The 16558-nt window shown below is 44.5% G+C and overlaps 1 protein-coding gene and 1 long non-coding RNA gene across 4 annotated transcripts in view; one reads left to right on the top strand and one right to left on the bottom strand.

The window, feature by feature from the left end:
• Nucleotides 1-16558, top strand: part of ACSS1 (acyl-CoA synthetase short chain family member 1) — a 70181-nt gene that overhangs the window by 26410 nt on the left and 27213 nt on the right. For 2 of the 3 annotated variants that reach the window (XM_030558253.1, XM_030558254.1), the window contains 2 exons: nt 5698-5897; nt 8504-8679. In XM_030558253.1, the coding sequence (XP_030414113.1) occupies nt 5711-5897; nt 8504-8679 (363 nt within the window). In that variant the 5' untranslated portion in view covers nt 5698-5710. Of the gene's footprint in view, nt 1-5697; nt 5898-8503; nt 8680-14262; nt 14670-16558 lie in introns of those variants that run through there. The other variant, XM_030558255.1, reaches the window with a different exon arrangement.
• Nucleotides 443-16219, bottom strand: LOC115649341. Its single transcript, XR_003999814.1, has 3 exons — nt 16083-16219; nt 13163-13167; nt 443-453 (listed from the first exon to the last, which is right to left on the bottom strand). It is a non-coding gene; the product is annotated as an uncharacterized LOC115649341 (long non-coding RNA).

Genomic DNA, 16558 nt, shown 5'->3' with positions numbered 1-16558 from the left:
AACATGCTCCAACGTTAAGAAAAGCAGGCCCAAACCAGTTTTTCCAGAAACAAAGACACACTGACACCTCAGCCAGGTGTTAAAGAGCTATCACTTGCTTAAGCCGCCATTCTCCACTAACAGGAAGGTGTGAATAAGAAATTTACATTTAATCACAGGGACAGTTCAACCCTCACATCCACAAGAGACTACTTGTTGCTTGCACCCCCGTGTGGGCAGTGGTAATCCTCAAGGTGGGGGAAAGGGTATGAGAATAGAGGACACACACAACACAAATGACCTCTCTCCTCCTTCATCTCTGCTCATGACATCAACGACTCTCAAAGAACTAAACTAAGGGGAGGGGTCCCAGGCTGAAAGGAGACCCAGCCTGTGAAATTTATTGCAGCATATGGTGAGATAAAGTCTTTGCTTTTAAGTTCACATAACTTGTTAAGTATTAGCTCCATTTTACTCTTTTATTTTCTTTTGTAACCAATCCTGACTTGTATGCATCATCACTTGTAATCACTTAAAATCTATCTTTCTGTAGTTATTTAACTTATCTTAACCAGTGTGTTTGGGCTAGTGTGGGAAACTCCATTTGGAATAACAAGGGTGGAGCATGTAGCATTTCCCTTTGATGAAATGAGGGACTTCCTATGAGCTTGCCCTGTCCAGCCCATTAATGAACAAGACACACATTTCTGGGGGGACAAGGCTGAGACCAAGAATTTGCAGGTGTCTCCCCATGTATAATTCATGAATGACTGATCAGAGTGCTCATGTATTTAGCTGGGAGCGAATTTGCAGGCTGAAGGCTGTGTGAGTAGGTGTAGGCTGCAACTGCGCTACTGGCTTAGTCTCCGCAGTATAGACCTATCCTTAGCAAGGTTGTATGGTTTGGCCATATTAATTCATAATGCGGTGTGGTCTGTGTAGGCAAGAGTTAGTTAGTTTTTGCTGGCGAGTGGAAGAGTGACAAGGGAGAGTAGAATAGAGTCAATTTTCTTTTTAATGGTTGGATGCAAAATATCATGAGCTTCTGTCAAAAAAAATGCTGAAGCCATCCCTGGACCTAATGTGGTGATAGGGAGCGCTGTGCTGCAGAGATGAGGTGGGTGAGTTACTAGAGGGTACTTTCCTGTCTGAGTCAGTACTGACCCCAACGTACCAGTGTGGTGCTAGGGGAGATCAGAGATTTTACACCCACAGACACCAAGATCCAATGAATTTCAGAACCTAGGAGAGAGTTTTCCTCACATGTGATCTCCCTGCCGTGGCCCAGGGCTGTCGTTTCCTGGGTTGTGATGGTATCAGCAGCTTGAGCTTCTGCTGCCTTCACGGGGCCCCAGAGGCTTCCCTACCCCTCTGGCTACTTGGCTCACGCTAGCTCCTTTACCAGTACCGTATCCTGGAGCAAGCTGGGTTGCTCTTGGAATTCTTCAATCCAAGCACTAAACCATGCTTAGACCTGCTTTGTTTGTGAAACGTGACAATATCTTAAGGGCCGCCCAGAGGATTCAGGGGGCCTGAGGCAAAGCGGGGGAGCGGACATAAAAAAGGCGCCACCCGCTGCGGCGCTTGTACTCCCCGGGTGGTGCTCCGAATCTGTGGCAGCGGTGGGTCCTTCACTCGCTCCGCGTCTTCGGCAGCACTGAAGGGCCCCCCTCCACTGAAGTGCCGCAAAAGACCCAGACCACCGCCAGGTGAGTAAAAATTAAAAAGGCGCCTCTAGCCAGGGAAGGGATTCTCGGCTAGGGCTCATGGGGCTCCTGCAGGGCCTGGGGCAAATTTCCCTACTTGCCCCCCGCCCCCGAGCGGCCCTGAATATCTTACCCCAAGGTGTGGCAGTTCTGGTCTGTTCTCCACAATACAGATGTTGAAGGAAATGTATGAGAAATTGCAATCTGTGACGTGCACAGTGTTGTCTTTTTTTTTTGTTTGTTAGAGGAACATTTCTGCTATTAACCCAATGTGTCACATGGACGAGCAGTGTGAATAGTGCATTTGTTCTTATTCATTGCTTTTGGGTTTCTTTCTACAAGGAACTGGATTGTGGTTTTGTTCTTGTGACAATGACCCCCTGTAACGCCATTCCAAATAATGTCATACTGTAATGAAATTATACATTGTAAGGAGCATGACCCAATTGTTGATCACATTCTTGTAAAATATACTGTTCAGATTAGTCTCTCGGGTATATTTCATTCTGTCTCTGCTCTCATACATGTAAAATAAATGCAGTGTTTATCCTTGCAGCTTAGAAATTTCTGAAACATCAAGTAGTTACTGCAGTTCTGCTCCAAGATGCCAAAGTTGTTTTGTTTAAGTGAATGTATGGCCTGATTTTCAGAGACTTTGAGCAGCCAGAGCTTCCACTGAAGTAAAGGAGAGCTGTGCTGCTCAACAGCTCTGAAAATCAGGCCATTATGAGGAGACAAATATAGTAATATGCATGCAGCTACTGCAATTCTGCATTGCTTAGGCAACCTGGCAAAACACAAAGACACATTACTGTCCATTCTACTGCCATCTACGTTGTTCCACTTACGTTATTCATAGGTTTGTTCATATATTCAAAGGCCAGAAGGGACCATTGTGATCATCTAGTCTCACCTCTTGTATAACACAGGCCAGAGAACTGCACCAAAATAATCACTAGAGGAGATCTTTTAGAAAAAATCATCCAGTCTTGTTTTAAAAATTGTCAGGGATGGAGAATCCACCACAACCCTGGGTAAATTGTTCCACTTGTTAATTACTCTCAGCATTAAAAAATTATTCCTTATTTCCAGTCTGAATGTGTCTAGCTTCAACTTCCAGCCACTGAATCATGTTAGAACTTTCTCTGGTAGATTGAAGAGCCCATTATTAAATATTTATTCCCCATGTAGCTCCATATAGATGCCAATCAAGTCATCCCTTAATCTTCTCTTTGTTAAAATAAACAGATTGAGCTCTTGGATTCTGTTACTATAGGCATGTTCTCTAATCCTTTAATCATTCTCATGGCTCTTCTCTGAAGCGTCTCTACTTTATCAGTGTGTTACCCTATACAGACAGAGGAGTTTCAACTTTTGTTTTTGTCGCAATTAAGTCTTTGCTTCCCTGAGGTGATTTTGAAAACTACTCACATTCTGTTGTCTATTAATGCAGTTTGCATGCTTAAAACCGTATACTTAATCTGTATATGCAGCTCCCATTGACTTTATCACCAGGGCCAGCTCCAGGCACCAGCTAAGGGAGCAGGTGCTTGGGGTGGCCAATGGAAAGGGGCGTCACGTCCGGATCTTCAATGGCAATTCTGTGGCGAGTCCCCCTTGGAGCGAAGGACCCACCGCTGAATTGCTGCCCGTCATAAACAGATAGTAGGAGTTAATAGAACAAAAGTACTTTATATCTCTTTTGACTGTAAAGGGTTAACAAGTTTAGTGAGCCTGGCTGTCACCTGACCAGAGGACCAATCAGGGGACAGGATACTTTCAAATCTTGAGGGAGGGAAGTTTTTGTGTGTGCTGTTAGTTTTTGGTTGTTGTTCTCTCTGGGTTCTGAGAGGGACCAGACGTGCAGCCAGGTTTCTCTCCAATCTCTCCGATACAGGCTCTTATAAGTTCAGAATAGTGAGTACTAGGTAGATAAGGTAAGTTAGGCTTTTGTTTGTTTTCTTCATTTGCAAATGTTTATTTGGCTGGAAGGAGTTCAAATTTGTATTTTGCTGAAAGGATTTTAATTTGTACTTGTATACTTAGGCTGGGAGGGTATTCCCAGTGTCTATAGCTGAAAGACCCTGTAACATATTCCATCTTAAATTTACAAAAATACTTTTTACTGTTTTTTCTTTCTTTAATTAAAAGCTTTTCTTGTTTAAGATTTTTTTTTTATTCTGGTGTGAGATCCCAGGGGACGGGGTCTGGATTCACCAGGGAATTGGTGGGGAGAAAGGAGGGAACGGGGAGAGAGAGGTTAATTTCTCTCTGTGTTAGGATTACTTTCTCGCTCAGAGAGAGTCTGGGAGGGGGAGAGAGAAGGAGGGGGGAAGGTGAATTTCCCTCTCTGTTTTGTGATTCAAGGTGTTTGAATCACAGTAATATTCCAGGGTAACCCAGGGAGGGGAAGCCTGGGAGAGGCAATGGTGAGGGAAAGGGTTTGCTTTTCTTGTGTTAAGATCCAGAGGGTCTGGGTCTTGGGGGTCCCCAGGCAAGGTTTTGGGGGGACCAGAGTGTAGCAGGCACTGGAATTCCTGGTTTGTGGCAGCGCTACAGGTTCTAAGCTGGTAATTGAGCTTAGAGGAGTTCATGCTGGTACCCCATCTTTTGAACGCTAAGGTTCAGAGTGGGGATTATACCATGACACCGCCGAACAATGAAGCGCGGCTTTATCTCCCCCCCACCCACTTCACTCCTTGAGGTGGCAAAAAAAATGGAGCTGGCCCTGTTTATCACCAGTACAGGTGCCCACCTGGATTAAAGACAGTATACAATAACATGAAAGCATGTCCAGTGAACTTCATTGAAGGGCTGCTGTGCACTCTCTAGAGAGCTGAAAGCAGCCTGAAATGTTGAAGACCAAGGCAGCTTGTTCTGGGAGTGTCTCTCTTAAGTCACGTGGCCAGGTGTTCTGCCTCTGCAGAAAATGGAAGATGTTTGTGAGAATAGCAGATGCTAGCGGGGACTAAATTTAGTGGCTCGGCAAACCATTGTTTTTTTTTTTAAATCATTATTTTACCCAGATGGTGAATTGAATTGAGAAATGAGTGGGCAGCTTGGAACAGTGAACTAGCATAAACCAAAATTCATATAAAAACATATTAGCCTGATTAAAATTCTAGTAGCCTGATGTGCATTAGGTCAGACTAAATGATCATTATGGTCCCTTCTGGTCTTAAAATCTGTAAGTCTAAATATGTTACCCTATCATTAAAGATAATCTGTGTCTGTATGAACCCTGAACCATTTCTTGCCTCCACATATCTCTGAATAGCCTCCTCTTCATTATTTCGTGACTGTCTCCTCAGCTTCTCTTCTGAGTGCTGCATTGGTTATGTGCAAGTGTTGATTTTGGCTGGGAGCTGAGAAAGCTGGAAAATTGCACTGTTTACATCAAATGTAAAGGAGATACAGATCAGGGCATAGACTGAGAACTGCTGGCATTTCAGCCTGCACTGTCTTATCAGCTACCCAATGGCCTCATATAGGGTATGTCTACACTGCAAGCAAAGATGTGATTGTGGCAAAGGTAGGCATACCTCTCCTGGTGTTAATCCAGATAGCACAGGTAACAATAGGAGTCAAGACAAGGTGGCATGGGCTTCAGCACAGGCTGGCTGCCCGAGTACAAGCCAGCCAGGGACCCTAGGTACCTACTTGGTGGGGTTGCTAGCTTCCACTGAAGTCCATACCACCACCTTTATGACTATTAGTACCTGGGCTAGCTAGATATAAAGTTAGTTTGGGTATGCCTACCCATGATACAGTCACGTCTTCCCGTGTGGTATAGCTGTCCCCAGAGAAGTTGGAAAGTATGGTGGAGAAGATTGAACCTTGTGGGACTATACAGATAAGAGCTTTGAAAGTGGATGAGCAGTTGCTCATCATGGCCTTCTGGGCTCAGGTTCATACGTTTGTTCTATGTAAACCTAAATCTTTCTTTACGAGTAAATGAATGTAAAGCAGCTTGCAGGTGAAAATGACAAGAAACTCTCTTTCTATGCTGCAGGGAACTTCTTGACATGACCTGCCGTCTGGCCAACACACTGAAGAAATATGGAGTACAAAAAGGGGACAGAGTTGCAATCTATATGTCCGTGACTCCACTGGCTGTGGCTGCCATGTTGGCTTGTGCCAGAATTGGTGCTATTCATACAGTGGTCTTTGCTGGATTCAGTGCAGAATCTTTAGCTGGGAGGATCATTGATTGTAAGTAGTTTTTAAATGATGATCAAGCATATTAGGAAAGTGCCCTGCTCCTTGGAGGATTGATCCTTTGATCCAGATTCAACATTCAGCTTTCAAAGAAAGGCACACCCAGAATATGTTTCGCTTATTCTCATCTTACTGGGAAGTTCAGTTCTCTGCTTAGCAGAAGCATCAGAGTACTATCACTACATTGACTTTCTATGCTCCTGATTGGCATGAGTGGCTGTAGGTTTAATAAACTTTTAAAATCTCTGCAACATTCAATCAGTTTTAAATTGCTGTCAAATAATGTTTAAACCATAGGGAAAACTGAGACCTCTTGAGGGGAAGGGAAGGCTGATTATGTTCTCTTACAGTGAAGTGACAGTTTCCTAATGCATTCCTGTGAAGTGCTAACTCTGCAGCGTATAATTATTTATTTGTATTTTTAAAGTGCCTAACGGCCCTGTAATCAAGCACAGACTCACCTGGCGGCACTTCCTGCTGGTTGTCTCAGGGAATTAGCTCATCCAGCCTCCAGAGCACCCTCTGCAGGCTGTTGTCCCACTGCCACTGGCTGCCGTGTCCCTCTCAAGACCCCAGTGCCCCTTTAACTGGGTGCTGCCCCCCTGGCAATAACCCCACAGTTCTGGGTCTCCCCCTCTCAGGGGAACCCCTACCCACTATCCCCACTTCGTCTCAGTCTTGGCTGCTGCCCAGTCTTCATCTAGCCTCCATTCAATGGGGCAGACTGCAGTATCAGCCACTCATCACAGGCAAAGGGGTTTGGACCTGCTGCCTCTGGCTACCCATAGGCTGCCCCTGCAACCCAGTATCTAATAGGCCTTACCAGGCCTGCAGCCTGGGGCTTTTCTAGTCCCAGGGCCGGCACTTCCTCTAGGCGACCCTAGGCGGTCGCCTAGGGCAGCAGGATTTGGGGGGGTGGCATTTTGCTGTCCTCATCAGAAATTCGGCGGTGGAGGGTCCTTCTGCTCTGGGTCTTCGGCGGTGGGTCCCGGAGCGAATGAAGAACCTGCCGCTGAAGTGCCCCGAAGACATGGAACGAAGTGCCCCGCCGCCGAATGGTCAGAGGAGGAGCGCTGCTGGCCACCTAGGGTGGCAAAATCCCTGGCGCCGCTCCTGCCTAGGCTGGAGCTCCCAGCTCCTCTGGCCCTTCCCCAGCCCTGCTCCAGTCTAGAGTCCTTACTTAGCACTTTGCAGCCAGGCCCTTCTCCCTCTACAGCCGGAGGGAGACTGACTGGGCTCCTGGCTCAGTGCCTCTTATGGGGCCAGCTGGGCCTGACTGGGGCTTGGCCACAGCTGAGCCTACTTTCCCCAATCAGCCCAGGCTTCTTTTCCTGCCACAGCCCTCTCCCAGGGCTGTTTTAAGCCCTTCAGGGCAGGAGCGGGGGGACCACCCCACTACAGGCCCCAATTAAAGATCAGGGCCCCATTGTGCTAATCATGGTTTAAACATATCGAGACAGTTGCTGCTCCAAAGAGCTTATAATATAATTCGATAAACTAGTGATAGACAACACAGAAACAAAGTATCAAAAGGCAGAGGTTTAATACATAACATTAGGTGCTATGATTATTACAATACATCTTTTAAAAAGTCATCTTTCTGTATGGCTAGCACGAGGAATTAAGTCTTGGTGTATTTTGAATGGAAGGTAATCTAGGTGGGGCAAGTAAAGGTTTTGGCTTCTCTCCTATCTCTGGTAACTAGTGTAGGGGTTATGGATAAACATTCTTTTATTATATAGCTATATATCTGCTACATAAATAACATAGCATGAAATGTGTGTTGCAATTTGAAGTGCTATTTTGAATTGGTACAGTTGTGATATGGCTCCCAGACAAATCCAGAAATCCTGAAAACCCCACGAGTTAACTGGGTGCTAGAAATCCACTGAGATCTCTAAAAACAACAACAACAACAAACAAAACAAAGGACCCTGAATTTGCTTGGAATTGGGGTTTAATGGAAGAGTTGAAGGGGCTGTAATATCTACTCCATAGAAAAGGTATGAGAGTTGTGTGGAAGAAGATGGTGTTTACTCACTAAGAGACCTGATCCACTTCCCATTAAAATCAGTGAAAAGATTCATTGATTTGAGTAGGCTTCAGATCAGACCCTAATTCTCCTCTGCTACCTTAGAGATTGCAAAGGCCATCCTGCCTTCAGTGTATCAGGATTACAAGGAGTGTTTGTCAGTGATGTTGGCAGTTACCATCTGATAGAATTTCTGAGTAGCCGCACTCAGGGGCAGCTCTAGGCACCAGCATGCCAAGCTCATGCCTGGGGCGGCAAGCCATGGGGGGCGCTCTGTCGGTCACCGTGGGAGCGGCAGGCAGGTTACCTTTGACGGCATGCCTGCGGAGGGTCCGCTGGTCCTGCGGCTTTGGTGGACCTTCAGGTGTGCCACCAAATCTGTGGGACCGGGGACCTCCCGCAGGCAAGCCACCGAAGGCAGCCTGCCTGCCATTCTTGGGGCAGCAAAATACCTAGAGCCGCCCCTGGCCGCACCATTGTAATATGCTACTTAACATCCCTATGCGTGCCACAGGGTAACAGTAGTGAAAAAGAAACTGATAGGTCTGCAAAATCTCTCTCTTGTTAGCTGGCTGCAAAGCTGTCATTACCTACAACCAGGGACTCAGGGGAGGACGAGCTGTAGAGCTGAAGAAGACTGTCGATGAAGCTGTAAAGAATTGTCCAAGTATCAAGCATGTCTTCGTGGCTCAAAGAACAGACAGCACAGTCCACATGGGTAATCGTGACATTCCTCTTGAAGAAGTACGTTGACTTTGTTAAATGTAGCCCTTTTATCTAGGTATTTCCTACAGGGTGTGATGGTTTATATCTCAGCAGGTCCCCATGCCAATTAACAAACACATTTTCAGGGAAAGTCAGAGGCAGGGCTAGAACCTGTATTATTAAAATAACTACATAAGGGCCCCGCTGGCAGAGCTAAGGAGAAAGTACAATCAGCTTAATCTAGAACAGACACACTTGTAAATAACTCAGACTATTCTATATTGGCCTTTGTTGCTATATAGTCTCTGTTCATTGTCCTAACTAGGAATATCTATATGGTTTGTGTATTCTCATTTTATAAATGTGGTAGATTAAAAGAATTTGAAGCAACTATGTATTTTCTTTTCTCTCCTTTTAGTATTTTAAACCTCAATGTTTTTTATTTTGAACTGGTTGCTACAAATGCAGGCTGCTGGCTTCAGTCTGTCCTCTCTGACACATGTAACAAAGGCTATGTCTACACAGGGGTAAAAAATCCATGGTTGGCCTGGATCAGCTGACTCAGGCTCCTGGGGCTTGACTTCTGGGGCTGTAAAATTGCTGTGTAGACATTCGAACTACAGCTTGAGGATCCCAGAGCTCAGGCTCCAGTCCGAACCTGAATGTCTACACAGCAATTTTTAGCCCTGCAGCCTGAGCCCTTTGAGCCCAAGTCAGCTGACCCAAGTCAGCTGCAGCTATGCCACTGGGCTTTTATCCTCTGTAGACGTGTACCCTCAATCCTCAGTCACCAATTTGCTTACTCTAAGGTAGGGATGTAAATACCATAAAAAGTTTACTGTTTAAACGATTAAGAAATATTTTGTTTAAACGGTTAACTGATTAAAGGGCCATCTGGTGTGGCTGGGGCCAATCTGGCCAATGCGGCTGGGTCTGGAACCACTCCGGGCGGGGCCGGTGAGGCTGGGGCTTCTCTTGACAGGGCCGCTGGCGCCAGCCAGTCAGCTGGCCTGGGGGTTAACGGTTAAGGCAGGTTAACCAGTAAGACTAATGCTTACTGACTAACCAGTTAATATTTTACATCCCTACTCCAAGGCTCCCTCTGCTGCCCTATCCTTTACCTCCTCCCCCAGATCAGAGTAATGGTTACGGCACCCTTCTCCTAATCTGGGCCCTAAGAGTGCTCTAAACAAAATGGTGTTACTTACAGTGTCTGCAGCCCGAAGAAAGCCTTGCGTTTACACACAGCAGCTGTCCTAGATGTCCTACAGGTACTGACTGTACTGGTTAATTGCCATGACCAGAACAATGTCTTTCATTGAGGGAACCAGAGCAGACTACAACAGATTCTCCCCAGTGTGGGCAGGAACCTTAAATGTTGCAACTGCATCAGTTGAGAAGATGGCCCTTTGAATTCCTTTCCACAGTGGACTGCAATGCCTGGTGCTTGGAAATTACCCCAAATCCTCTCTCCCTGCAAGAGTGCTAAGAATCAAGGAGTGCTTCAGGAATTCCAGAATATATTGATACTACTTCAGCTGTAGCCATGCTGTGTTTGGACATGCCAGGATGGTTCTGTCAGTCTCTGTAGAACGTCATTTATCTCCCAAAACTGGACAGACTGTGTGGAGCTGAGGAAATAAACACAACACAGGAAAGGCCTTAATATATGGAAAGGACAGTGTAATTGTCCCATCTCTACTGAGAATGATTGTTTGGGAATATTTACAGTCTACTTGGCCTGGTAGAGAAAGGAGTGACCATTAAAATGTGTTTTGTACACCTGGGAACGTGCAGCTTGATGCAGAGTAGCGGTGTCAGTTTGCCAGAAGCACTAAACAAAGAACTTGGCACTTTTGCCACTGGAAATCACTTCTTTCCAGCTAAAAAGCTACTCAGGAGTGAAAATACATGTTCTTGGCCAAGTATGTTCCAGTTAAATAGGAGGTACAGCTAATAAACGCTAACCAGAACAAGCCTGCCTTGTTGGTCCATGAACCATGCATAAACTGGGGTAGTGATGTCTCCCTGAGTCTGCAAATAACCTGAAACTATTGGTCTGAGAGACGTAAACCGACGAGACATCAGTTAATCCTGAATCTTAGCAACATAATTATCAGTGTTATTAATTCTTTCCTTGTTGATCATTTTAGTAGAAACATCCCGCTACTATGTTTATCCCACAATCCCAGACTGCCTTCCATGCGATCCAAGGTATTGAAAGCCCTAATTATTCCTTTCTCTAGTAGTTGACAGAAAACTTCCAGCTTCTCTTTTTTCGGTGTATTGTGTGTTTTTAATACAGAAATCTGAGACACATTGAAAATAGGGGGACAGTGTGAAAGAAATTGACCTCTGTGTTAAAATAAATGACACAGGGATACTGTATGGATCAGCAGTACTTGAACCCAGGCCTGCAGGCAACCAACATCCCCACACTGTCACATGGTGGCAATTGTAACCTGGCTGCCCCCTGCGACCCACAGTTCACAGAGGTTTCTATGACTGCCCTGCTTCTGAAATCCTGGGATTGATGTTGGCTCTGACTTGGATTCTGACTCCCAGTCGACCCCTGGAACCTCAACACTGACCTTGATGCCTGGAATTGACCCTCAGCCTGTCTCTGACTCTGACCCTCGGCTTGACTTCGGGCTCTGACTCCTGCTCTGACCCTTGGCTTCGGTTCCTGGCTCTCAAGGTCCTATCTACCTTTGCCCGAGATCCTGACACAGACTAAATTATTCATTTCCATATTTAATTCACTAATATTACTTCAAATTTGAACTGAATCTACGCTGCTGCATTGGAGCGTCACAGGTACTGGTTGGTTGTGCTGCAAATTTTAAGTGCATCTTGCTGTGGAGCCTGTGGGAACTTTGTCTTGCCTGGGTTGGGTATATGACCATTGGAATATGCATTGACTAAAGGTCACAATAAATACAGGACATGATGAGATCTATCACTTGCCTGCTGGGTAAAATTTATTTCTGACTCTATTGGGTGCTTGTTTTGGTAAGACTGATTTGTCAAATGCTTAGAAGTGACTAGAACTAGATGCAGGCTCTGAGGCATATTTGCTTGTAAATACAGATCTCCTTACAGTGTGTAAAGGGCACTTGCAGTTAGTCACACGGATCTCGGGAGACAGACGCCTAAAGAATCTTGAGAGAAGTGCTCATTCCCCAAGCACAGTACAGAATCTGCGGGAAGCAGGCTACCTGTCAGCCACATGTGAGTATCTGGAATATGCTCAGTGCCACAGATTGGATGCACCTGAGGAAGAGGTTGCTGTTGTAGTCCTGGCAGCCAGGCTCAAAAATGTTTCATGAAGAATGATCATCTTCAAGCCTACTACATTTCTATGACCTTTTGGGGAGATCTTTCAGCCATTGTAAGACCTTCACGTGAGTTGTTGCAGAGTGACAAGCTGTGGAAATAGAGAAGTATGATTGTACTTCAAAAATGAAAACAAAAGCAAGAACAATCAATACCTTGGGGTATTATGATACACACCACTCCACAGAGTCTGTGATGTATCACCATAAAGAATAGGAGTTGTGATATTGCACAGAGCTGAAGACGGCAAGAAAAGATGGGTTGTCTTTATTAATTATTAATGTATTATATTTTAAATATTTTTTCACATAAAAGCAGGCCCCCAAGGAACATGGCACTGGACCTGGGGCACACTTGTAACCTGGGCCCCTGTCCAATCCCACATGGATAGATGTATAGAGATAAACATACTCACGGAGATTGTATAAATAACATTAATCAAATTCCTATGTCCACAGTTTAGTCTGAATTTATTTCTCATGGTGATGAGCTTGTGGCCTTCTGGCCAGGGCCGATGCAAGGATGTTTCACGCCCTCGGCGAAACTTCCACCCTGTGCCCTCGCCCGTCCCCGAGCCTCCTCCCTAAGGTGCCCCCTCTGCAGCAGCTCTGCCCTGAGGCCCTCCCCCAACTCGCGGCAGCTCCCCCTTTCCGCCCTGAGGCACCCCCTCTGCGGCAGCTCCCCACCTCCCACCCTGAGGCACCCCCCTCCAGCTCACCCCTGCTCCGCTTCCACCTCCAGCACACCATGGCTGCTTCACTTCTCCCACCTCCCAGGCTTGCGGTGCCAATCAGCTTAGGCGCTGCAAGCCTGGGAGGCAGAAGAAGTGAAGCAGCCACGGCGTGCTCGGGGAGGAGGCGGGGCAGGGGTGAGCTGGGGCGGGCAGTTCCCCTGCATGACCCCCCCACCTTACTTGCTGCAGGTGGCCCTCCCCGCGCTCCCCGGACCCAGCTCCCTCCGCCTAAATGCCAGCGGTGAACGGGGCGGCCGAAGCCAAAGAAAATGGCACCCTCCAAATCCTAGTGGCGGTCACCTAAATGGTTGCACCAGTCCTGCTTCTGGCTGGGTCCCTGACTGGGACCGTATCCTGGCAAAGTGTCCCCATTTCCCCCCCTTTATTTGTGGCCTATACAGTGCCCTAACTTTGCATGGCACTTTACAGAGATTTAAAAGAATTTGTCTCCACCCTGCCTGGTCTTTACTGTCCCAATTAGGCACAGCCCTATGCTGCAGGCAGTATGGAAACACTGTTCTAGAGCAGTGGCACCCAACCTTTCCAGACTATTCTACCCCTTGTAGAAATGTGATTTGTCTTGCATACCCCCAATTTCACCTCACCTAAAACCTACTTGCTTACAAAATCAGACATAAAAATACAAAGATGTCACAGCACACCACTACTGAAAAATGGCTTACTTTCTCATTTTTACAATATAATTATAAAATAAATCAACTGGAATATAAATATTGTCCTTACATTTCAGTGTATAGTATATAGAGCAGTATAAACAAGTCATTGTATGAAATGTTAGTTTGTACTGACTTTGCTAGTTCTTTTTATGTAGCCTGTTGTAAAACTAGGTGAATACCTGGATGAGTTGATGTACCTCCGGAAGACCTCTGCGTATCCCCAGGGGTACGTGCGTAATTGTGGTTGAGAACCACTGTTCTAGCGGGAGCAATGGGAGACACAAATAAGAAAAGAATCTCTGTTTATAACAATGAACCATTTATTATGATACAATTCCACTAATATCACTGTAATTGTAAATTTTGCTTAGTTACAGTACCCAACCCCTTGAGTCAGCTGTACCAACGTTGGATGACTGAACATGCAACATTGGGCATTGATCTTATGTATTTATTGTTACAGTACTGAAGGCCAGAAATCAGCAGGATTTAGTAATGCTGATGGTTTACTAAAGTTGCATTGAATTTTGGGGAGAGTTCCACAGAAAAAAAGGACATTTTCTCTGGTTCATACACTGATTAACTGCTTTGTGTCCTTGAAGAATACTGCTGAAGAGGCTTGGAAAGACCCTATTCCCTCTCAAATTAGTAGATGTGCAATAAATGGCCAGTCAAATTTTGTGTCAGAGGAGGCTTTGGAACATCAGTGAGAAACTGAACAAGGTGGTTTACATCAGGGGACTGTATTTGATAATCTCTCCATGCTATGGAGCAAGAATGTGACAGGATCTGCACAGAGAGCATTCTGGGTCATGTCACATGGGGGCTGAAGTGAGACTCTATTTCTGTGTTCAGAATTTGATTACAATTGAGCAAAAGGCTATAGAGTTTGCATATGATAGTAATGAACACTCTGACCTTAGCACCTGTGCATCTGGGCAAATGGCTGACTTGAGGATAGCAGTGCCTGCATATTAATTTTCCTGAGAAAGATAAATGATGCTTCCTTGTATAGGTCAGCAGCAGTAAGAAGTAATTTCAGCATCCACAACAGCCTTAACAAAAGCCACTAAGGAGTTTATCTGCATTATATATACTCCCTGGGAAGATGGTGTTTGATAATGGACTATGAGTAACTACTGAAGAACTCCAGCAATTTATATAGAAGAAAATTAAAACATCCCTCCTCTTCCAATGGAAAGAAACAGTAATAGATCAGTAGGGACACTGAAGAAACAAGCGCTAAGTACCGAGACAGTAAAAATGAAATGATCCTGTAACAGGTACTTTGTTCTGAACAGAGTTTACACACGCTAGATATAGTCCAAGCTTATCCCCTTCCTAGGGTTTGACTTAACTGGTCATTTAAGTTACAACAACATACATTTCAGTCTAAACTTTCTCTCCAAGATTAGCTGTTCCTAGAGGAGTTGTTTTTGCAGAACCTCTGTTCCAGATCTCTGCCCTTAAGAGAGACCTCAACCTCTCCCATATCTCAGCTGAACTAACTGAATCTACCCGCTAGTATGAACCAGCAGTTATTTCATTACACTTTCGTGCAGAGTTCAGGTGTTTGATAACATGATGACTCATCAGAGCCTATGCTTACAGCCTGATCCGCAAATTATTTCTCATGTACCAGTTCACTCTGGACACTTACTGGATGCTCAGCTGCTGAATTATTTCTGAAATGATGGTTAAGAAACAGATTTACTCTTTCAAACTTAATCTGCTCAAATCGATATAAACAAAGCAAGAGAGACAAGAAGCCTAGGCTATGGTACAATAATTCAGAAGTTAAAATCAGTGAGAAAGTGATAGTACGATTGTTCCAGGAAAGGAAGAGAATTAGGAAATTAGAACCAGCAGAAAGAGGCTGAGTCTTTTAATATATCTAGTTTTTATTGGATCTGGAATATGTAAAGTACACATTGACTATGTAATGACATTTCAGGGTAAACGTTCTTCAGAACTAGTTGGACTGTGAGCAGCACATTATATTATATTAAGGGTTGTCAATTAATCGCAGTTAACTCACGCAATTAACTCAAAAATATTAATTGTGATTAAAAAAATCATGATTAATTGCAGTTTTAATCACACTGTTAAATTTCAATTGATATTCTACTGTTTTAAATATTTTGGATGTTTTTCTACATTTTCAAATATATTTATTTCAATTACAACACAGAATACAAAGTGTACACTGCTCACTTTATATTATTTTTATTACAAATATTTGCACTGTATAAATGATAAACAAGAGAAACAGTGTTTTTCAGTTCACCTCATACAATACCCTAATACAATCTCTTTATCGTGAAAGTGAAGCTTACAAATGTAGAAGGTTTTTTTGGTACATAACTGCAGTCGAAAGCAAAACAATGCAAAACTTTAGAACCTACAGGTCTACTCAGTCCTACTTTTTGTTTAGCCAATCGCTAAGACAAACAGTTTGATTACATTTACAATGTCACCAGAAAGTGAGAACAGGCATTTGCATGGCAGTTTTTTAGCTGGCATTTCAAACTATTTACATGCTAGATCTGCCAAACATTCGTATGCCCCTTCATGCTTCGGCCACCATTCCAGAGTACATGCTTCCATTCTGATGATGCTCATTAAAAAAAAAAAAGTTAATTAAAATCAACTCCTTGGGAGAAAATTGTATGTCTCGTGCTCTGTGTTTTACTCACATTCTGCCATATATTTCATGTTATAGTAGTCTTGCATGATGATTCAGCACATATTCATTTAAAGAACACTTTCGCTGCAGATTTGACAAAACACAAAGAAGGTACCAATGTGAGATTTCCAAAGATAGCTATAGCACTCCACCCAAGGTTTAAGAATCTGAAGTGCCTTCCAAAATCTGAGAGGGATGAGGTATTGAGCATGCTTTCAGAAGTCTTAAAAGTGCAACACTGTGATGTGGAAACTACAGAACCCGAACCCCCCAAAAAGAAAATCAACCTTCTAGTGGCATCTGACTCAGATGATGAAAATAAACATGCATTGGTCCACACTGCTTTGGATTGTTATCAAGCAGAACCCATCATCAGCATGGACGCATGTCCCCTGGAATGGTGATTGAAGCGTGAAGGGATATGTAAAACCAGCAAAGAATCCTGTGGCACCTTGTAGACTAACAGACGTTTTGGAGCATGAGCTT

Source organism: Gopherus evgoodei, chromosome 3 (assembly GCF_007399415.2).
Source record: "Gopherus evgoodei ecotype Sinaloan lineage chromosome 3, rGopEvg1_v1.p, whole genome shotgun sequence".
Lineage (NCBI taxonomy): Eukaryota > Metazoa > Chordata > Testudines > Testudinidae > Gopherus > Gopherus evgoodei.
This window is presented reverse-complemented; position numbering and strand designations above follow the sequence as displayed.